This window comes from Vipera ursinii (assembly GCF_947247035.1).
Source record: "Vipera ursinii genome assembly, chromosome: 1".
Classification (NCBI taxonomy): Eukaryota; Metazoa; Chordata; class Lepidosauria; order Squamata; family Viperidae; genus Vipera; species Vipera ursinii.
Window position 1 is genome coordinate 96312618 of NC_139512.1, and position 23472 is coordinate 96336089.

The following is a 23472-nucleotide window of genomic DNA, read 5'->3' on the forward strand; positions in this document are numbered from 1 at the left end:
AGGACAGAGGGAAGTTGACGCTGGCAGTAGGTGCTCCCGTAGGTAATCTGGACCCATGCCATGTAGGGCTTTGTATGTCATCACCAGCACCTTGAATTTCACCCGGAAGGCAACTGGAAGCCAATGCAGCTCACGGAGCAGAGGTGTAAACATGGGAGTATCGGGAGACCCCCAAAAGAACTCGCGCAGCTGCATTCTTTACCAGCTGAAGCTTCTGAGTGGTCCTCAAGGGCAGCCCCATGTAGAGAGCATTGCAGTAGTCTAAACAAGAGGTCACAAGTGCATGAGTGACTGTACGCAAGGCATCCAGGTCCAGATAGGGTTGCAACTGGTGCACCAGACGAACCTGGGCAAAGGCCCCTCTAGTCACAGCTCCTATATGATCTTCTAAGGAGAGCTGTGAATCTGAGAGGGCACCCAAATTGCGAGCCTTATCTACGGGGGGTAGTAACTCACCCCCAATAGTAAGAGATGGAATAATCTGAATTTCCTGAGATGCCGGTATGTACAGCCATTCAGTCTTGTCCGGGTTGAGTTGAAGCCTGTTCTTCCCCATCCAGACCCGGACCGCTTCCAGGCAACAGGACATCACATCGAGGGCATCACTGGGGTGGTTTGGGGTCGAGATGAAAAGCTGGGTATCATCAGCATACTGATGATATCCCACTCCAAAACCACGGATGATCTCACCTAGCGGCTTCATATAGATGTTAAACAGGAGAGGTGAGAGGACCGACCCCTGAGGAACTCCATAAACGAGAGGTCTCAGGGTCGATCTCTGCCCACCCGCCAACACCGACTGTGAATGTTCCAGAAGGTAGGAGGAGAACCACTGAAAAACAGTGCCTCCCACTCCCAACCTCCTGAGACGCCGCAGTAAGATACCATGGTCGGTATCAAAAGCCGCTGAGAGGTCTAATAGGACTAGGACAGAGGAACAACCTCTGTCCCGAGCTCGCCAGAGATCATTCATCAGAGCGACCAATGCCGTCTCCGTGCTGTGTCCAGGCCTGAAACCTGATTGGTACGGGTCTGGATAATCAGCATCTTCCAGGAACAGAGGAAGTTGATGCGCCACTACGCTCTCAACAACCTTTGCAAGAAAGCGAAGGTTGGAGACTGGGCGAAAGTTGTTTAAAACAGCTGGGTCCAGGACAGGTTTTTTGAGGAGGGGTCTCACCACCGCTTCTTTCAAGGCGGCGAGAAAACTGCCCTCTTTCAATGAAGCAGTTATCACTGCATGGATCCAGCCTCGTGTCCCATCCCGAGCCGTATAAACCAGCCAGGAGGGGCACGGGTCCAATAAGGACGTAGTGGAGCTCAGTTTCCTCATGATCCTGTCTACCTCATCCAGAGTCACAGGATCGAACTCTTCCCAGGTAACATCAACAAGACTGTCCATGTTCTCATCGTCAGATTCTGCCCAGTCGGAATCCAAACCGGTCCAGATCCGAGCGATTTTGTCCAGCAGATGTTGGCTAAATTCCTCGGCACGACCCTGTAAGGGATCCTCCCTCACCTCTTGATTAAGGAGGGAGCGGGTCACCCTAAACAGGGCAGTTGGGCGATTATCTGCAGACGCGATAACGGTAGCAAAGTAATTAGACCTTGCCCTCCTCAGTGCCGCGAGATAAGACCTCGTAAAGGACCTTAGTCGCGATCGGTCGGATTCGGATTGGCTGGATCTCCAACAGCTCTTTAGGCCCCGTCTCTGACGTTTCATCTCCCGGAGCTCCGTAGAAAACCATGGAGCCCACTGGGATCTGTACCGGGTCAGGGGCCGCATGGGTACAACTCGGTCGAGTGCTTCCGTGGCTGCCTTTTCCCAGGCTTCCACCATGGCATCGGCCGAACTATGAGCAAAGGAGGCAGGTGGGGACCCAAGCGCTGTTTGGAACCGCTCAGGGTCCATTAGCCGTCTGGGGTGGTACCATCTCGTTGGTTCAGTAACCCCACGATGGGGAGTGGCAAAACGGAAGGTCAGCCGCAGGAGATGATGATCAGTCCATGACAGGGGCGTAACAATTGGGAACCCCCACCCAGATCATCTAACCACTGTCCAGATAGGCAAATCAAATTGAGCGTGTGACCCTCCCACCTGAGTCGGGCCCTGGATTACCTGCGTCAGGTCCATGGCCGTCATAGAAGCCATGAACTCCCGAGCTAACTCAGATTATCCCCCCAGGGATGGTAGGTTGAAGTCACCCAAGATCATAAATTTGGGGAACTCAACCATCAGTCCCGAGAGGATGACAAGAAGCTCTGTTAGTACTGTAGAAGAGGAAAAAATGTAGGTACCTTTCGTATTGTGTTTAGTTGGTTTAATAGAATGTTACCAGGCCAAATATGATTTTAATGTTCTAGTTCAGGGTAATCAAACTGCTGGCCTGCGGGCTGGATGCATCATGGCAAAACTGCGCCCACCCCATTGCCAGCAATGGGGAAAAAGTCACAATACGTCATGACATGTCATTGCAAGTTTGACACCCCTGTTCTAGTTGATTAGCACTTTACTTTGATATTAAGCAACTAGTAGAAATGTTCTATGTAGCCTGAAATACTTTAATTTTTTTTTCAAATAGAGCAGATTGAGATTTCTATAGAAAAGGGAAGATTTTAAAAAATAACATGCTTCATAATGTAAAATGTATACTTCATGATTTATATAATACTGTAGCCAAAGAACTTTGTGTAGCTTTCATATTTATCTGTAAACTATAAAAAAAATCTCAAAATAGTTAAAAGATAATAAGCCTGGTTGGTAATATATAACAATAATATATGACAACAATTAATATTTGAAAGACTGGATAGAGAGGGAACCATTCATAAATGGACAGTGTCAGGCTGTTTCAAAGGAAAGGCCATATTTTTGATCCCTTTCCCCTTAGCGCCATAAGGGTTGAAGAGATACAACATGCAATCACATTTCAAATGTTAGGTTGGATTCTACCAGGAACATATCGTCTTATAGGTAATAATCAGCTTTTGAAATATCCTCAGAAATCTATTGGCAGCCAGTACACTGGTTAAAATTGAGTTATTATTTTGTGAAACAGTTTTCACCTGTTTGCACATGGACTAACAGTTTCTGTACACACTTAAGAATCTTAATCAGAAGGCAATCTCATGACCCAGGATATTGCAATCATTGAAGTGTGATGCAGCATGAGTTCCTGACAGCCTTCAGGCATCTGATCCGGACATCCATTGCATTTCTGATTTGGCTCATTTTGTTTCTAAGACATTTCCCAACTCAGTATGAACACGTTGTCAGGGTGTCATGAAAAGGTAAAAATCCTACCATATAAATATGACTTTCCCACAAGCGACATGGCTCTTCTAAACAGATTACTATTGAAATTGAAAAAATAAACATTCACAATATAAGATTATTTTATATTGACTACTTAAAGATTCTAAATATTATCTCATCCTGTTCACTTTTCTTCTAGTACTTCATCTCATCTTGTTACGGACAATTGTAGCAAAATGAGTCTTCATGGGGCAAGTGGTGGGCATGAAAGATCAAGAGAGCGAAGAAGGTCAAGTGATAGATCACGTGACTCTTCCCATGAACGTCTTGAGTCCCAGCTCACTCCATGCATCAGAAATGTTACTTCGCCAACAAGACAACATCAAGGAGGTATGTTTTAGTTATTTACTCTCTAGGTTTTTTTTTAGAAAGTAAGTATCTTTGTCAAACATAAAATCTTGGGTTCTTGTGTCACAGACCTAAAACATGAAAGCTTTAAAATTAACATTATTAAGATTCCCATTGGGAATATTTATTTATTACATTTATTCTCTGCCCATATCTCATGACTCTGGGTAACTTACGATGTGGTATAACAATATAAAAGATTAAAATGGTAAGAGAATAAATACATTAAAAATAAAATATCTAAGATAGTGGAGGGTATACCATAGAGTGGAAGAGGAATCTAATAATGCAGTAACCACCTCCGGGATGGCAGAAACATAAAACTCATTCACCATTTAATATATATAATTTGTGTGAAAGTAAAAATTACTGAGGAAATTACTTAACCCTCGAAATGTTTGAGTACAATGTTACATGTGTATGTTCTGTATGATATGCTGTCTTGAGGCCTAAGCATGGAAACTGGTTGTATGACATTTTCGTCAATCTATCCTCTTCCCTATGTTTTGGATACTGGCAAGCCTTTTGTGATGGAGTATGTAATCCAAACTTTCTGGAGAGAACCCCATTAGGGAAAACTGGTCTATAGTACATCAAACTTTAGAATAATTTAAAGTCTTATCTCATTGCTGGATTATGCTGGATTACTGAAGGGGTTTTAGCTTTTTAATATTGTTGTAATTGTTGGGCTTTAATTAGTTTAATTCATTTTAATTTTATATTAGCTTTTTATATTGTCTTTTATATGCTGCCCTGTAAACCGCCCTGAGTCCTTCGGGAATAGGGCGGTATAGAAAGCTAATTAAATAAATAAATAAATAAATAAATAAATAAATAAATAAATTTCTTAATTAGTTGTTTTTGTCCTACCTTTATTAATTTATAAGTAACATACCTAATGCTAGTGCCAGGAGACTGCCTCTTTTCTCTGACATATCCTGAGGTAGTACCCTGAGTTACTACTCGCAACAAACCAACATTAAAAAATATGTTTGGCTTAATGTGGAAAAACTGTTGCCATTGTAAATATGCTCCTGAGATAATGTGTTCTGATACTGCAATTCAGTGTTAAATAGTTGTATTATTTTTCCATTGCAGAACGTGAGAAGGATCATAGTTCATCTCGACCAAGCAGCCCTCGTCCTCAGAAAGTTTCTCCGAATGGCTCCATTAGCAGTCTAGGAAACAGTAGTAGAAACAGCAGCCAGTCAAGTTCAGACGGGAGTTGCAAGAATGCCGGAGAAATGGTTTTTGTGTATGAGAATGCAAAAGAGGGCGCACGGAACATAAGGACTTCAGAGAGAGTAACACTTATAGTGGACAATACTCGATTTGTTGTAGATCCTTCAGTTTTTACTGCACAGCCAAATACAATGCTGGGCAGGTTGGTATTGCTTTTTATTGCATATGTACCATCAGATATCCCTGTAAATCATGGCTAAAAACAAATATCTTAGTATTGTGAAATATTTTTGATTTCACTATTTGCTGTTTTTGTCAAAGAGCCATGGTGGCACAGGGGTTAGAATGCAATATTACAGGCTAATTCTGCTGATTGCCAGCACTTCGATTCTCACTGGCTCAAGGTTGACTCAGCCTTCCAGCCTTCCGAGGTTGGTAAAATGAGGAGCTAGATTGTTGAGGGCAATAGGCTGACTTTGTAAATCGCTTAGAGAGGGTTGTAAAGCACTGTGAAGCAGTATATAAATAACTGCTAGTGCTATTGCTGTCGGAACACTTGACTGTAACATTTCAGATGCAGTTAGTCTCCTTTAATCTGTGTTACTATATTTTTCATGAAGTACAATTTAGCTGTTGTGTGGTTTCTTTTTAGACAAGTCTATCCTTCCTGGAAATAAGACACTTCATGGCTTTTTTTCTCAATAATTACTTTTCAAATAATACTTTTGTTATTTTGAAATTACCTAACGTAAAATTTTTCAGTGGTGTCAAATTCATTTTGGAGTAGAGTATGTGATAATGAGGATGCATACATTGACAACGCATTTATCTATAGTAAGAGACTTTTTTTTAAATACCAAGGGCCACACTTGGCTTTTGAATACGTTGTGAGCCTCACTGAAAAATAATAGGGACAGAAAAGGGGAAAGCAAGAAGTAATTAAAACAGCTGATTTAATTTATATTTAAACTTAACTAAAATGTAACAGTGCTGTTATTGTTTCCTATTTAATTTCCCTAATTAAACATAACAGTTAGGCAACTTTGGAGAGGCTCTAGTAACCAAGGCCAAAGTTTGTGGAAAGGGTGGTGATGAACATGATATTGTTCTGTCCCAGCCTACGTATGCCCTTGTTACTTCACAAGGCAACCCTTCTTTTAACAGTAGACTGGAAAAATAAACCCTTTTTTATTTGAGGTACAGACCTTATTCACAAAACAAAATGGAGCATGAGCCAAAACAGGAGAATTCAGTGGTAAAATAAACAGAGCATCATCTCTTGACACAGAAGTTCTTTGCAAATGGTTGCCTCCAGCAACCAGCCCTGCCCACACATTCCTCTTTTGTTATGCAGCCCCCAAGGCGTGGCTTCTCACTGCTTTCTCCCCTGGAGTCGACCCATTGCCTTCCTCTGATTTACTCATGTGACCTGTCTACGTGTGTCTCTGAGGTCTTCCAGCTGTGCTGCCTCTGAGTCTGACTCATCCTCCCAGCACAGCTGGCTTTCAGCTTGACCACGAGTGGAGGGGCCAGGTTCTTCCTCACTTTGTAAGTCTTGTAAGTCATCAGAGCCTTCCTCCGACTCTGATGGCTCCTCAGGGCCCTCCTTCTCCTCCTCCTCCTCCTCTGATTCCCCGGACTCAGCTGCCAGGAACACAGGCTGGCACGGAATCACAACAGATATGAAGCTTAATGTACTGCATGTTCAGTCTCCGCTAACTTGCTATTTTGAAACATGTCAGTTCAATATTGCAAATCTTCCAAAAAACAGAGTGGTTGGTTATTTTAATGTAGGGAAGATCTCTCTTTAAAAAAATAATGTTTCATCTTCAGAAGAATCTGAAGAATAGCCTGTTTAATAATACTACTAATGTGGAAATCATTGTTTTTCCTTATTCATCCAGTTTCACACACACATTATTAAAAGTTGCAAAACACTTCTATCTTAAAGTTTGAATTCAGAGATTAATGTTTTTGAATAAATGCATATTTTGCATGCATTAAAATATACTAAACATTTCAAAATATTTTCCTTTGGATATATGAACATAATGTAACCACTTGTAAAGTCTGCAAATCTCTTAACAGTGCATATTCTGAATTTCCTATAATTCCTTCTAAAGTTTTAGCAAATTGAATTCAAATACTGATGTGCTCTATGTGGATTTTGAATAACATGTTTTTGTTTTGTTTTTTCTCTATATAGGATGTTTGGTTCTGGAAGGGAACATAACTTCACACGGCCCAATGAAAAAGGAGAATATGAAGTGGCTGAAGGAATTGGTTCCACTGTGTTTCGTGCTATCCTGGTGAGATCTCATAAGTTACTGTTCTTCCCACCCTTTCACATTTATGAAATTAAAAAAATGGAAAGTCATTCCTATAAAAGCTTATCATGAACATCTATAATTTATTTAAACGGTATTCTAAGTACTACTAGTACATGCTGCAATTTTATAAAAACTTGGAAAATTCAAGGATAAAGTATTTAGGTGTAAGTCTGTGATTTTTGAAACTTCCCTGTTCCCACAACTTATTTAATCTGTCTGAATGTTAAAGGATTCTTGGCTTAGTTAAGATTTTGGCCATTCCTTTTGGGCTTACCATCTGTGTGCTTTCTTCTGGAATATGGCAGTGCATTGTTGGGGAAAGCCAGCAATAGTGAGCAAGCTATTTTTCATAAAATGCACTTATGATTACTAATATATTAATTGAAAAGGTTTTTAAGTGCCCCCTAAAACACCAGAGTTCTGAAACTTCTCAATTATGCTATTTGTAAGTATGGGGATAGAAGACTGAAGTTGAGAGACAGAATGAAGACATTAAAATCTTTGTCTGATAACATTTCTCAGGGAAGAGACATTTCCTAAGATTCATTAGACATAATGTTAGCCAAGCAATTTGATTTGCTCTAAGAATTTAATTGTTGTTCTAGTTCTATCGTAGTCTCTTCTCAGTCTCCCTATGACAGGAAGGAGATTGCTTCATTCTGCAGCACCACTGGGTACCCAATTTGTGTGCAGCAGCAGAAAAACATGCAAGGATTTAGAAAAATGAAGTGTTATTCTGTACAAATTAAATGTTTTCTCATAAGTCAGTTTCTTTTTTCTTTTTTAATTTAAGGATTATTACAAAACTGGGGTGATACGTTGTCCTGATGGAATATCTATTCCTGAATTACGAGAAGCGTGTGACTATCTATGTATTTCTTTTGATTATAGTACTATCAAATGTAGAGACCTCAGTAAGTATAACATTGCTGTTAACCTCCTATATGTATAGTTTTAAGGATGCTGTTTTCTGCCCATAAGTAATATTTGAGCATTTATCAATGTTAATATTATAAAGTAGATTGTGGATTGGGTAGACTATTGTGTTTAGTAATATATACTGAAGTGTTATACCTGTTAAGTGGAGGTTTATATATAAAATTTTATTTCACTCATAGACCAGCCTCATAGCATATAATAATGCAACATATAACCAACAACTCCATATATCTGGACTGTACAATGGAAAAAATACTTAAAAGTATTAGCATTACAATTACAAATGTCTAACATTAAATATTTCTACTGATTATATAGAGGATGCAATATAAAATATATTTAAAAATATTAATAGATTTATTAGAGAACCACAAAAAATGTCACTGAACATAAGCTATCTAAGCTATGGGACCTAGAACTAAAACTTTGCATCGTAACTCTAGAGAACATCGTAACTCTAAAAACGACATGTAGGAATCATAAATAATATCAAGACTACCAAGCTGTTAATAAAGGGATTCTAGTCTAATAAATAGGCATAGCTTGAACTCTGTTACTTTTATATACTTTTCAATTAGTGAAAAGGTTGGAATATTTCCAATGTGTATATGCTGAAGGAGAACTTGCTCAATCGACTCAGCTTCTCTAAATTTTCAGAGACCTAAATGTCCCAAGTGTAGGATTTTCCTATATTTTTCTTTCAAAACAGTCAAAGTAGTGCCCCTTCTATGTTTTGAATGCTTTTAACTGAATAAGATATGCTGCAAGTGCTGCTGTGATGTCAATACTAGGGAGATTTGGAGCAGTACTTAGATCAGGCTTTATACCTATTAATATTATTAGATGAGTAATGTATAATTGGATTCAGAGTTGTTATTTGTGTGTGTGTGTTTGTGTTTTCGTATTGTCAGCTCAAGATAGCAATTGTACTAATTACTTCCCTCGCTATTTTCCGCACAACAACAACCACCACCCTATGAGGTGACTTGCGCTAAGAGAGAGAGACTGGTCCAAAGTCTCCCAGCCAATTTTCATGCCTAAGTGAGACCTTGAATTCAGTCTCCAGGTTTCAAGAGTAGCACTTTAACTGCTACACCACATTAGCACTTGATATTTGCTGCTTCAGCACAGAGCTGACTTAATCAAATCTCAAGGATAGTAAATAAGGAAGGAGAGAGTCTTAGACAACTTTATTTATCTAACAGGAATTACTTCCAAACAGACTGGAATTCATCCTCCACAGTTAGGCATATTATTTTTTGCCAGATGGCAAATATATATATATTTTAGCTAATTGTTTAATATTAATACTTTAGCCTTTACACACTGCAGTCTTTAGAGGTAGTATACATTTAGTGAGACAGTGGGGGGCCTGGATTATTCAGTTTAAACCTTTAGATTAGACTTTCTCTAGAAAGGCAAAATGAAATATGGACCGAAGGGCCCCCCCATAAAACATCGATGGCAGTATTCTTGCTCAATGTAGCAGGTAAATTACTAGTCCTTTTTATTTGCTATATTAAGGGTGATAAATAACTCCTTTGAACTCTGCTACTAGAAGAATGAAAAATATTGAAAGTATGTTACCTGCTCAAAAAACTATGACCATTTGCAAGACATGATTTTTGAGGTGCCTGGAAAACCCTAATAATTTTGATGTGTTGATTAATTCTTGTGTTACATTATTTTGGGTCCATCTTATTTATCTTTATATGCAAGTCAGAGATGCCTTGTAAACATCAGCGATTATTGTTCTAAGCCCAGAAGCTAGGAAGTACCAAGGTAACATATTTAAAATCTTTGAGCATCATTTAGCAATTATGAGAACTATGAGATGTTGCATGTCTATTGTGCCAAAGGTAATATTTTATTGAAGCAATTAATAATGGCTCATTAACATTCAGCTCAGCATTCTTATGAACAGAGAGTAATGAATTTGATTGCTCTCATTTCAGGTGCTCTCATGCATGAATTATCAAATGATGGTGCTCGGAAGCAATTTGAATTTTACCTTGAAGAAATGATACTGCCACTGATGGTAGCCAGTGCTCAGAGTGGGGAAAGAGAATGTCATATTGTAGTGCTCACTGATGATGATGTCGTTGATTGGGATGAAGAGTACCCACCTCAAATGGGAGAAGAATATTCTCAAAGTAAGTTAGTTGGCTCCGGGACCTAGGCTTAGTTAATTAAGTTAGGCGGTTACGGCGCACCATTTCCAAAGAACATACCATGAACTTAAAGCAACAGTCATTTTTTCAGTAAACCTGCAATGAAGTATTTTTTTCATGAATTGTAAAGAAAAGTAACATAAGTATCTCATTTCCTTTTCTATATAATTTTATAATTTCTATATCATTAATTTTCAAATTCATCACTTCAAATTAGTCACCTCAAAATGGCGCCGCCACCAGTGGCCTCAGTGAAATGCTCTCTGGTAGTTCTGTTGGGGTTTTTTTATTATTCTCTGTGATTCACTTTGGATTTCATACTCAAGAGACGAACTGTTAAGCATCAAGCAGTGTTTTTTTAATGGGCAGCTTTCTGAGACTACCCCCCCTTTTTTTTTTTACAAACACAGAAGAGATTCTCATCCAGAAAAAACGCGCTCTCTGAACAATGGAAAAACAAAAACAAGAGGAGATGACAGAGGCGGAGAAGGGATAAGCCAGCAAGGATTTTGAATAGACTAAGGAAAAGGGGGATAAAAATTCCTCCTCCTCCACTGTTTCTGACTACTTTACGTTCATTCACTAATAAGATGGATGAAATACATCGGTTAAAGAGACGCAACTCTGATTTTTACAACTCAGCAGCTCTCTGCTTCACTGAAACCTGGCTAAATGAGTCAATTGATAATAGCAAATTGCATATCCCAGGATTTCAGATAGAGAGGGCAGACAGAATTACAGAAACATCTGGTAAAAAGAAGGGGAGTGTCTCTGCTTTTATATCAACAGCCAGTGGTGCAAAAATGTAACTACACTAAAAGAAATGTGGACTTAAGAGACATTAATTATCAATTGCAAACCGTTTTATTCTCCACGAGAATTTTCCTAGCTGACCATATTTTGTGGGCTGAAATAAAATACCCAGATTTACTCCTCATTGTGTTAGGAGATTTTAACAGTGCTAACTTAAGCCAAGAGCTACCAAAATAATTTCAGCACGTCAACTGTCTCACTAGAGGCAAGAATACTTTAGACCACTGCTACACAACATTAAAAGATGCTTATCGGTCTTTACCACGAGCAGCTGTGGGACACTCTGATCATTGTATGATTCACCTTCTACCTGTTTATAAGCAAAGGCTTAAAACCATAAAACCAACAATTAAATCAGTGAAGTCTTGGACTGAGGAGCCAAAGCTAAAACTGTGGGCTTGCTTTGACTGCACCAATTGGAACATTTTCGAAGATACCGCTGCAGACTTGGATGAACTCACAGATACTGTAACATCATATGTTAGTTTTTGTGAAGACCTATGTGTGCTGACCAGAAACCTGCAAATACCATATTTTCCGGCGTATAAGATGACTTTTTAACCCATGAAAATCTTCTCAAAAGTTGGGGGGTCGTCTTATACGCCGGGTCGTCTTATACGCCGGGAAAAAAAACAAATCAGTCGAGCGTCCCCGTTCTTGCAAAGCCGGGCCGCCCCGCGCAACCAAGCTATCTCCGGCGCAGCTCTGGGACACGGCTGGGCGGGAGCATTGGGCGGCTCTCCCCACGCGAAGGTGGCGCTGCCCGTCGGCTCTTGTCCGTCGCAGAGGAGGCGAAGGCCCGACTGGCCCCGCTGGCCGTCCCGCTGCTCCCGCGCTTCTGCCGGCCCCCGAGGTGCAGCGTTTCCCGGGCGGCAGGCAGCGCCGGAGGGCAGCCGCCACCCCGCCACGGCCGGCGCCCCTCCTGCTTCCCCCCCTAGGCCTTGAACGTCTCCCATTCGGCGCAGGGCGGGGCAGCTCCACCCGCAGCCTCTTTTTCATGTGCCGCTTCCCTCTCACCGTCAGCCGAGGCGCGCTCGGCCCGGGCTCCTGGTCCCTCTTCCCGGCTGGCTTCCCGCCCTGCCCCTCATGGAGCTGGACTGGGCGTGCAGCCTCTCGGTGTGGCTGCTTTTCCTGGGCAGCCTGGCGGTGCGGCTCCTGCGCTCGGACCTGTTGCTGAGCTGGCGGCTGCTGCTGCGCGTGGAGCTGCTGGCCGTCCTGCAGGTGCTGGGCCGTCCTGCCGCTGCCCGAGGGGAGGGCCTCGCACCCGCCGGACTCACCTGTCACCAGCACCGCTCTCCCCCCCGCGGGGATGCGCTTCCGCCAGGCGGTGCTGGCCGACATGAGCCAGCAGGCAGCCGCCGTGAGCGCGGCGCTGAGGGGCAGAGGCAGGACGGCCCAGTATTTTCCGGTGTATAAGACAAAAAACCTTGAAAAACTTCTTAAAAATAGGGTGTCGTCTTATACGCCGGGTCGTCTTATACGCCGGAAAATACGGTATACAGTAACAACAAGCCTTGGTTCACAGCTAAACTCAACAGGTACGTCATGCCAAAGAGGAAGTCTACAGGAAAGGAGATAAAATGCTGTACAATCAGGTCAGAAATGTATTAACAAGGGAGATCAGAGCAGCAAAAAGAATCTACTCTGAAAAGCTAAGGAATCAGTTCTCAACAAATGAACCAGAAAATATGTGGAAAACACTTAAAAATATCACTGGTTACAAAGGAAATCAACAGCTGGCAGATGGACCTGAATGGGTTTTACTGTAGGTTTGAGAGGAAACCACTGCCACCTATATCTACCATCCCCATCTCAGATACACCAACAACACCCTCCTACAACTGACCCCATCCCTTTGGACCTTCCATCTCTGGTGATTATAGAAAATGATGTGCAAGGTCTATGTCACAGAAAAGTCTGGAAAATCACCAAGCCCAGATGAGGTAATTCCATCTTGCTTGAAAGCGTGTGCTGATCAACTGGCCCTCATCTTCATCCACATCATTAACAAATCACTAGAGTTGTGCTAGGTTCCTTCTTGCTTCAAATGCTCTACTATCATCCCAGCGCTAAAAAAAATCCCATCAAGGAACTGAATGACTACAGACAGGTTGTTTTGACATCCGTAGTTGAAAACCTTTGAAAGGCTAGTGCTGGCCCACCTGAAAACCATCACAGAGCCATTGTTAAATCCCTTGCAATTTGCCTACCAAGCAAATAGATCGGCAGATGATGTTAATATGGCTCTGCACTACATCCCATAACATTTTGTAACTCCAAAGACCTATGCAAGACTCCTTTTTGTAGTCTTCAGCTTGGCATTCAATATCATCATTCCATATATTCTCACTAAACTAAATCAGCTAGCTGTGCCTGACCACACTTGTAAGTGAATCATAAGTTTTCTAACAGGCAGGAAGCAGCAGGTGAAGCTAGGCAAAATCATATCATACCGGTATAATAACACAGGGTCCCCAGGGCTGTGTGCTCTCTCCTCTCTATACCAATGATGGCATCTCGTGATCCCTCTACTAAAATATTGCAGATGATACAATAGTGATTGGTCTCATTTGAGACAACAATGAATTTGTATACTGATGGGAGGTTGAACAACTAGCCTTGTGGTGCGTCCGGAACAATCTTGAATTAAACACACTCAAAACAATAGAAAAGATAGTAGATTTTAGGAGAAACCCTACTATAGTACCACATCTTGCAATACTAGACAACACAGTATCAACAATAGAGAGCTTCAAGTTTCTAGATTTTATAATATTTCAAGACTTAAAATGGACACCTAACATCAAAATAGCACAACAAAGAATGTTCTTTGTGCACCAACTCAGAAAGCTCAGACTGCCCAAGACTGCTGATACAGTTCTACAGAGGAATTGTTGAGTCTCTCATCTGCACCTCTATAACTGGTTTGGCACTGCAACCAAAACAAGACAGACACAGGCTTCAGTGGATAATTAGAACTGCAGAAAAAACAATTGCTACCAGCCTGCCTACCATTGGGGACCTGTATTCTGCACAATCCAGAAAAAGGGCTTTGAAAATATAGATCCCTTACATCCTGGACATAAACTCTTTCAACTTCTACCCTCAAAATGATGCTATAGGGCATTGCAAACCAGAACAACTAGACACAAGGACAGTTTTCTCTCCCCCCCCCAATGCCAATACTCTGCTAAACAACTAATTCCCACAACACTGTCAAACTATCTAGTTAGGCTGTATTACTATTATTCTTCTCATCTTTCCTATTACCCATCTCCTTATTACTATAACTTTGTTGTTTGTATCTTATGATTTATATTGTTTTATTTAGTATCCTAGTATGATTTATGTTGATTGCTTATTTGGTATCCTGTGATTATCACTTATGATTTATGATGAATGTATTTTTACAATGACTGATCATGATTTATCACATTGTTTTTATGTACACTGAGAGCTTATTCACTGGAGACAAATTCCTTGTGTGTCTAATCACACTTGGCCAATAAAGAATATTTCTATTCTATTCTATTCTATTCTATTCTATTCTATTCTATTCTATTCTATTCTATTCTACTCTACTCTACTCTACTCTACTCTACTCTACTCTACTCTACTCTACTCTACTCTATTCTCTATTCTCTATTCTCTATTCTCTATTCTGTTCTATTCCATATGTACTACAGTACATCAATATGGAGCAGGAATGATCAGCTTTGAATAAATTTAAGGCTGCATAAGGCTTGGTGTCATATGTTATTTTTGGACTCCATAAATAAATCTGGGGTCTATTTTGGGAAAGGGATTCAGAATTCAAAATGGTTCCTTAAGCATCTTCAAGCTTAAGTATCCATTTTGCTTCTTTAATTCCCCCCCCTCCCATTACAGTAAAAAGTGTCTAAATGTTTTGCCCTACTTACACTGTAATATTTGGGAGGCATAAAAGAGATATAGATGAGCCTCTTTGAGCAATACTTTTTTACTTCTGCTATACTACATCCTTGCTTTTTTTACTTCAGGCTCCTTATGAGAAATATAAGTGGCAATATATTGTAAAAGCTTTTTTAGAATGCAAATTTCAGTGTTCATATATCATAGTTTAAGGTAGTTCCACATATATTTTTATGAAACAGAGGTACACGGAAGTTTGTGCATGCTAACATCATCTCCAAATCCATATGTGCTTTGGCCCTATCTCGGATCACTCTGCATTGTGCAAACATGCATCATTAAGTAGACATAATTTTTATGGCAATTCAGCACATTGATTGAGTAATGTTCCCTGTGCCCTGTCAAATCTGTCATTTGGAGAATTGGAGGTATAGTTGGCTTACAATCACATTGTTCCATTTGAGTGTTACAATGTAGTCAGAGTGTAGGGGGTATATTGGACTGGATTATCATGTTGGATCACTCCTCAGTCTATTAAAACATGCATTCTTAGATAATATAAATAATAATATGCATATTTTTAAAATGTGTTTCAAAATGCATTAGTTGTTGTTGTTTTTTACCATTATTGTATACTGGCTATATACAGTTCGTTTATTTCATGAAATGTATTTTCTCCCCAGTTATTTATAGCACAAAGTTATATAGGTTCTTCAAGTATATTGAGAACAGAGATGTGGCCAAATCAGTACTGAAGGAAAGGGGTCTTAAGAAGATTCGATTAGGTATAGAAGGTAAGATAATTTGATATTGTTGACTAATCCAACATGTTGTGAAAAACTAGGATGTAGACACTTATGATCTAAAACCACTGTGAAATAAGAGGGAATACAGGTAGTCCTTGTTAACAACAACACTTGCAGCTGCCTACCAGCTTCCCAATTGATTTTGCTTATCAGAAGCTGGCAGTCGAAGTTGCAAATGGCAGTTACATGAATGCAGGGGTGCTGCAACAGCCAGAACCTTGAGGAGAAGTTGTAAGTACCCTATTTTAGCGCTGTCATAAGATTGAACAGTCACTGAACAAGTGGTTCTTAAATGAGGACCACATAATACTGCAACATGGTGACTTCAAAAAAAGAGATAAGCCTTGGTAGTCACTGTGTTGTCTTTTCTTCAGTACTGTGTCTTATCCAGGTAAACAGAAGTGCTTAAGTTTAAGGCTTATTCTGATACAGAAACATAGTTTGAAATTTCAATTTAGAATGAATCATTTATCTTTTGTGAAGTGAATCTAATTACAAAAAAGTTTTGAAAGTAGAGTGTCAATAAAACTGCAGTGAACAGTGGAGGAAGGATTTACAAAATGGAGTGCCTTAAATATGCTGAATAAATAAAATACTTTGTTGAATAATATGCTGTATTCTACAGAGTTCTCAAGTGTTGAGTGAAATAAAATTATAAACGTTGTTGGCATTTTTTTTTAGGTTATCCTACATACAAAGAAAAAGTTAAGAAGCGACCTGGTGGGAGACCGGAGGTAATCTATAATTATGTCCAAAGACCGTTCATAAGGATGTCATGGGAGAAGGAAGAAGGGAAAAGTCGCCATGTTGACTTCCAGTGTGTGAAAAGTAAATCAATTACCAACCTAGCAGCAGCTGCAGCAGACATTCCCCAGGACCAGCTAGTAGTGATGCATCCTACACCCCAGGTGGATGAGCTAGATAGTCTACCAATTCATCCTCAACCCAGCAACAGCGATACAGATCCTGAAGGACAGAACTTGCCACTCTGATCCAAACTGCTGGTTAAACAAAAGCATGCTATTATTAAAAAAATTGAAGATGCTGTAATGAGCTCATACTGCACTGCAATTCCAGCTTCTCTCCATTGTGTAATGAACATAAAATGTTTCAGGATATTGCAGTATGGACTTCACAAAGACCAAAGTGGGATCTGATTATGGTTTGTAGGAGTACATTTATAACATCATGAGGTTCAGTTACATACCTGCATTTGTTTCCCAGTAAGTAGCTTTTGTGGTATTGGTTGTATGGTGGACTATTATTAGCCTCAAACTCTTGTCAAAAACAGCAGGATTTCGAAGCTATGGTTTCTTCAGTATTTTGGTACTCAGTGGGCAAAATGGAGATTTAAAATTGATAGTGGCACTTTACAAATGGTGGACAAAAAATATTCTCAAAGCCATTTTTATAGTCTGGGTGCAGAATGTTGACTCTTAACAGAGTGCCGCTTTCAGAGATTATTCAGCAAAATGTAAATAGTTTGTTCTGAGTAGGGGCAATAGGTTACTTAATTTGTTCTCTAATGAATGAGCACAACATTCTTGCCACTGGGACTTTTGGATTGTGATCCAACAGCCTACTTTTTTTCAGAATTATCCAGTGAATTCTTTTCATGTTTTGATGTGAGCCATGTTGAAGGGTCAGGAACAACTGATATGGGCTTTATCTTTAAAAAAATGCCTTATCTTAAATCTGTTCACAGAAATATTTATTTACTGAGAGGTTTTTCATATGTGTCATAGAATAGAAAAATGCAAATTGTTCACTCTTCACTTAATAACTGATTGTAAACAAGTTTTTCATTCAAATAAAATTTCCATTATTTTAATATTAGCAGTAATATAATTTATTCATTCTTCTGAAATTGATTAACAGTCTACGTTGTTTACATTTTACAGAAAAAAATCAGATTATCTGCTATTTAATATGGAGTGGCTTGCTTTTTCTACGATTCCCCATTTTTTGGACTTTTCCTTGGAAAATAAGGCAAAACAGGGCAACTCATGAGATTTTGGAAATTCTCATGATATGGTTATCTGACTGCTTTTGACTAGAATTGACTTCATCAAATATTTTGTAGAATTAGACTAATAACTTTGCATTGGTTGACAGGGTCAATTGACCTTTGATATTTGTGTAATGTATTGTCATCTGCATTGACCAATTAAATTCATCGGGAACAAGGCTTTTGTTTTTAATAAGGGATAAATTGAGCTGGCAAAATTTATCTAATTTTGACACAATATTCTTTGGAATAAAAAATTGAGGCTTAGAGGTGTATATAAATTATGAATGGGAAACTTAAGTGCCTTTCCATAATGCCTGTAAAGTATTTCTGAAATAAATTGGAAACGATGCTTCAGAGCATGGGGCATCATGAATATAGTTTATGTTTGCAACATGACACCCGAAGCGTCATGCTGGAACCGCACCCACCCCATTGCCGGCAATGGGGAAAAAAAGTCACAATACGTCACGTGATGTTGCAAGTTTGACACCCCTGCCTTAAAGCAACCATAGAACCCTGGGAATAGAACTGATTGCTTTGAGTCATTGATAGGTGCTGTGATGAAGTGTTGCATAGCTCTGTGATACACATTTCCTGTAATTTATAATCATTAAGTAATTAGTATTCAGAATGACAAAAAACAGCATTCATGTGCACATACCGTAATTAAAAATTCAGTTTAAGCAACACAAAAGGAAATACATGCACTCTGTTTTGTCTGATGTTTGACTTTGTACTTCCTGACTTTTCTCTATTCAGAATGGATGTTATCCTGATAAATCTGACTATATATTATCAACATGATTCATTGTTCCCAAATTTGATAATTGCCATTTGAAACCATGATGATCAGTGATTTTCTATGTGGATATGTAAAATCATAACACTAGAAGGGGTCTTGAAGGAAATCTACTTTCTTCAATTTATATTTATATCCTGCCTTTATTTTTATAAATAACTCAAGGCAATAAACACAGTACTCCTTCCTCCTACAGTTTTCTTCACAACAATAATTTTATTTTTATTTTTTTATTTTAATTCCATTTATATCCCGCCCTTCTCCGAAGACTCAGGGCGGCTTACAAGCTTAGCAGTAGCCTTCATTCTATGTATATGCCTGCTTATTAGGGCTTTCACACACACCCCAGCGGCATTATTACAAAGTCAGCTTAATTGCCCCCAACAATCTGGGTCCTCAATAAGCCTATGAGGTGAGTTGGGCTGAGTGTGAGTGACTGACCCAAAGCCACGCAGCCTAAGACGGGACTAGAACTCACTGTCTTTTGGCTTCTAGCCTAATGCCTTAATCACTGGACTTTTCACTGCTCAGTGAAAAAAAATTTGGAGCATCTCTGAGAACTATCCACCTCTGAAGATGCCTAAAGGAGAACTTACCATTTCAGGTGGCAGCCCATTCCACTGGTCGACATTTCATACAGTCAAGAAGTTCCTCCTGAAGTCTAGATGTCTCTTTAGCTTTAATAATCCATTAGTTCTGGTTGTGTCTTCTATGACAATGTAGATTAAGTCCACTCCTCTGTGACAACTCTATATATTTAAAGATTACCATATCTATCCCTAGTTTTACATATAGGCTAAACATAAGATCCTTTAATCATTTCTCTTAGAGCATGGTTCCTAAAGAGCTTGGTTCCCATACTCTTCACTGTCTTAGTAGCGTCTTCTGAATTTATTCCAATTTTTCACTGTTCTTTCTTTAAATTTGCTCTCTAGAATTGGCCACAGTACTCCAAAGGGGTCTTGCTAGGACAAAGGAAAGTGGAATAATTATTTCCCTTCATCTGGATTCTGTATTCCTGTTAATGTGCCACAAGATAGTATGTGCTGTTTTAGCAGGTGTATCACATTGCCAACATGTTTTAACTTGTAGTTGACAAGGATGCCCATCATCTCTTGCAAGCTTCAGTGTTTTTTGAATTTTTGCTTTTCTGAAAGGTTCCTACTACATTGTATTAGAGTTAGGTTGTTTTCTTCTTCCCGTATGTATCCTTTTCAGTATTTGAGAGAGCTCTGCATAGATCCATGCTGATCTCTCAAAGTTCTTTCCCTTTTCCTTATGGAGATTGTGGTTGCATTCAGTATCGTTTCACATTCCATTCAAAATTGGAGTTCATCAAGATCTGCTTTTCTGAAGTCCAGTATGAAAGACTTTGATTCTTCCCCAAAAGTCCTCTGGACATCACAAATTCAAGGGACAATGTGTTCAGTTTCCTCCAAGGTACCAGTTTCCTTCACTTTAACCAAATTCTTATTACTGGGGCTAGGACAGGGGTCCCCAACCTGTGGGCCACGGCCCACTACCGGACTGTGGCCTGCTGGCCAGCGGGCTGCCAAACAGGCTATCCAATGCATGTGCATGCTGATACCCCTGCTCACGCTAGCACCGCTGCCTCTAAAAACAGCGCCGCATGGCAAAAAGGGGAGGTGCTAGCACGGCAAATCCGGGGCGGTGCTAGCAGGTGTTATGTGGGCGTTAGCACCGCCCCATTTGTGTTGAGCATGCTCGCAGCCCCATTTGTGTGTGCACAGGGGCGTGCATAAAATGCTTCCCTTTCCCACCTGTCCACCAACTGAGAGGTTGGAGACCTCTGGGCTGGGGTACAAGACACTAGACTCCCTTGTTCTTTTTTACACTTTCTGACAAACGATCAGGCTGCAAACTGGGCAGCACCAATCAATTTGACATAACCTTTCTTAAGGAAGCTCTGAGATTTCTTCAGTCCGTGGGGGCCCCAAATGTTTTTTTTTGTAATGTTCATGTTTTTTTAAAATTTCTGTCAGAAGCACATTCAAATTTTGGACACACAACATTCAACACTGAACAAGTAAAATAAGTATAAAATAAGTCATAGAAATATAGCATGTGTAAAAAGTATGTGAAATGGGATTAAAAGACATTTACCCAATATTGGGCCAAATTGACAGCAATTTCTCTCACTTGTACGAGGTCTTCTTCCACATGTTCAGTGATATGATTTGCCCAAGTGACTATTAATACTATTAATATTCCTCTAGGAGGGCTTGGAACCAGTGATTATTTTATTTTGCATCACATTCTGCCATGTACTTGCCTGCACCAGAGAGGTCCTCTCCCTCACTTATTGGTATTTATTCCAATTCCTCTTGGAGAGTTCTATTTAGTCAAGAAACTTCTATTATTTCTAATCCATTCCACTATTACAACTTACTTCTTCAGTCCTTTTTTTTAAATGAGTACATTTGCAGGAATGCAGTCTAGTGTTTGTAGGCAGGCTGGAAGAGAAATACTACATATTCTTTACAAGTCACAATGGTGCTTACCTCACTTGTTGCTTAGAGCAGGGGTCATCAACCTGTGGTCTCTGGCCCACTACCGGGCTGTGAGCTGTTGGCCACTGGGTCGTGTGAGTGGCTGGATAGTGCATGCATGTGTGCACAAGTGCACGCCCCCACTTGCGCTATCATTGTGGCATACTGGCGCAATTGTTGCTGCAAGCGCAATATCCCCACTCGCGCTAGCATAGTGGCATTGCATGGGCACTAGGATTGCCCAAGCATCGTGCAGGCAGTCATGGCCCCATTTGCATCACGTACACACATGGCCCTGTGCATGCGTGGCCCTGTGCATGCGTGGCCCTGTGCATGCATGCATTGTGCTCGCACGCATAAATGCGCCTCCACCACCACACCCAGAAAGGTTGCTCAAACTTTTTCCTTGCTTGTTGATCTAGGTTTTTGGAAACTGGGTTGTTAACGTATCCCCTGGAGCTGCCCCAGCTAGGTTAGCGAGAACAAGACTCTAATAAAACATAGTGGTCATTCACTCGAAATAATCAGCAATCACTCAGCCAATATTCGGGAAACCATCTGCAGCAGGAAACAGTCCGGTCTCCCTCTCCCATCTCTTTCAATCCTTTACTTTCCTCTCATTTCAATAGGGAAGCTACTGAACTATATGAATATTAAAAAATATAATAACTATGAGTATTAACTATGCTGTGCTTCAGTATGGGCCCACTCCAAAACAAATCATGTTTGATGTATGCCTCAGGGATTCTGTTGTTGGTAGGATAGTTTTATCTTCAAGAATGAGACAGTAATTGGTTCATGGAGCAATCTACATTTTCCAAATGCCACCATACATAACTACTTAAGCGCCTTTGTTCTGTGGCACACTCTTATTTTGCCCGATGTCGGAAGAAAGAGGAGCAAAGCAAGCAAGACAAGGCGCAAAGTCTTGCATATATTGAGTTGAAGGAGGGAAGGAAGAAAGAAAATTTTCCTTTTTAAAAAGTTTACCCAATTCAAGTATTTCAAGTATTCCTATGGGGTTACAAATCTATGGATCCAATAAATACACCCATTCAAATTGCAGTTGATAAAATTACATTGCAAATAGTAAAACTATATTCATCCTGGATTTGGCTTATTAGGTAAGTCAACCAAGTTGCATAAAACAGCCTGAAGCTTGCTATTTTTAACATCACGAATTTCATCGAGGACCTTATTTTATAAAGTAGCTCCAATTTAGAACAAAGAAAACATTTTATTTTAAAAATATTTAACTGTCTAATACATTACACTTCAACAATATTTATAGTAAAGGATCTTACAAGAAACAGTTTTGATATATTAGTATAAGAAATATTCTTTATCCACATGGGGACCTTCTCTGTAGTGTAAAAACACCATTTTAGCTGAAATGACATTTGCATATAAAACCTACCAGTGATGCTACTGCTTAATTTGCACAGTGATATTTTTTTTTAAAAAAGTCAACACAAAAACAGTACCCAAAATATACAGCTAATGCAAGTTATACACAGCTAACAAAAAGTATAGGAACACCATCGCAAATTCATCTCCGCTTGGTCAGAAAGTACACACAGGAGAAGTATGACTGTTCTCTGATATGGCTTATCAAATTAAAACACCAAAGCAATTCAGCAAGCTTCACAGATTGGAGAACTCCACCAATAATGCACTTTGATATATCCTGTTGTCAAAGCTTATGGGCAGCATCTATAAGGGCCATGGTAAGTCACTAAAATCAACTGGACCACCAAGCCCTGCATCTGCTTCCAAAAGGCTCATAATAACTGCCATGGCTGCCTCATCATTGCTGGGGCTGCTGGATCCTTGGTCATTGTCTATCATATCAATGCCTATATGCGAGTTTTCCCCTGGAAAGAGAATAGAAAAATTCAATGTTACAATAATTCTATTTCTAAGCTAATTTTCACACTTTGTAAAGTATACAGTATAATTGAGAGCCCTATTTAGAGCAATTGCGTATTATGAGCTCTCTTATTTAACAGCTGACTTGACCTGTCAAATGTACAATGAAATGAAACATCCATATGGCATTATATACTTGACCACATTATAGTATAAATAATTAAAAGTGGGATAAAATACTGCTAGTTGATGTTTAGAGTGTCTTAAGAGTTTTTCTGAGGGATAAGGTAGATTGAAATTGAAAAAATAACCTATTTTTATTAAAAATATCAATATAAAATATTCTAAATTGGAATATTTAAGATATTAATCTTACATTTTAGTAACTTGGAAAATTATTAGTATACTACCAAAAATTGTAGAATTTCTTTTAGGAAACAATGTTGGACCTAACTAAAAACATCTACCAACAAAATGATCCTCCAAA

At 39.6% G+C, this 23472-nt stretch overlaps 2 protein-coding genes across 10 annotated transcripts in view; one reads left to right on the forward strand and one right to left on the reverse strand.

The window, feature by feature from the left end:
- Window positions 1–18722, forward strand: part of BTBD10 (BTB domain containing 10) — a 32088-nt gene extending 13366 nt beyond the window's left edge. For 5 of the 6 annotated variants that reach the window (XM_083366922.1, XM_083366923.1, XM_083366924.1 and 2 more), the window contains 7 exons: window positions 3456–3646; window positions 4763–5048; window positions 7053–7155; window positions 7970–8090; window positions 10071–10268; window positions 15674–15784; window positions 16478–18722. In XM_083366922.1, coding sequence (XP_083223048.1) covers window positions 3493–3646; window positions 4763–5048; window positions 7053–7155; window positions 7970–8090; window positions 10071–10268; window positions 15674–15784; window positions 16478–16788 — 1284 coding nt within the window. In that variant the 5' untranslated portion in view covers window positions 3456–3492 and the 3' untranslated portion in view covers window positions 16789–18722. The remainder of the gene's footprint in view (window positions 1–3455; window positions 3647–4762; window positions 5049–7052; window positions 7156–7969; window positions 8091–10070; window positions 10269–15673; window positions 15785–16477) is intronic. The other variant, XM_083366921.1, reaches the window with a different exon arrangement.
- A 3611-nt stretch (window positions 18723–22333) lies between these two features.
- Window positions 22334–23472, reverse strand: part of BMAL1 (basic helix-loop-helix ARNT like 1) — a 52158-nt gene continuing 51019 nt past the window's right edge. For 3 of the 4 annotated variants that reach the window (XM_083366854.1, XM_083366855.1, XM_083366853.1), the window contains exon 19: window positions 22334–22990. In XM_083366854.1, the coding sequence (XP_083222980.1) occupies window positions 22830–22990 (161 nt within the window). In that variant the 3' untranslated portion in view covers window positions 22334–22829. The remainder of the gene's footprint in view (window positions 22991–23472) is intronic. The other variant, XR_014492982.1, reaches the window with a different exon arrangement.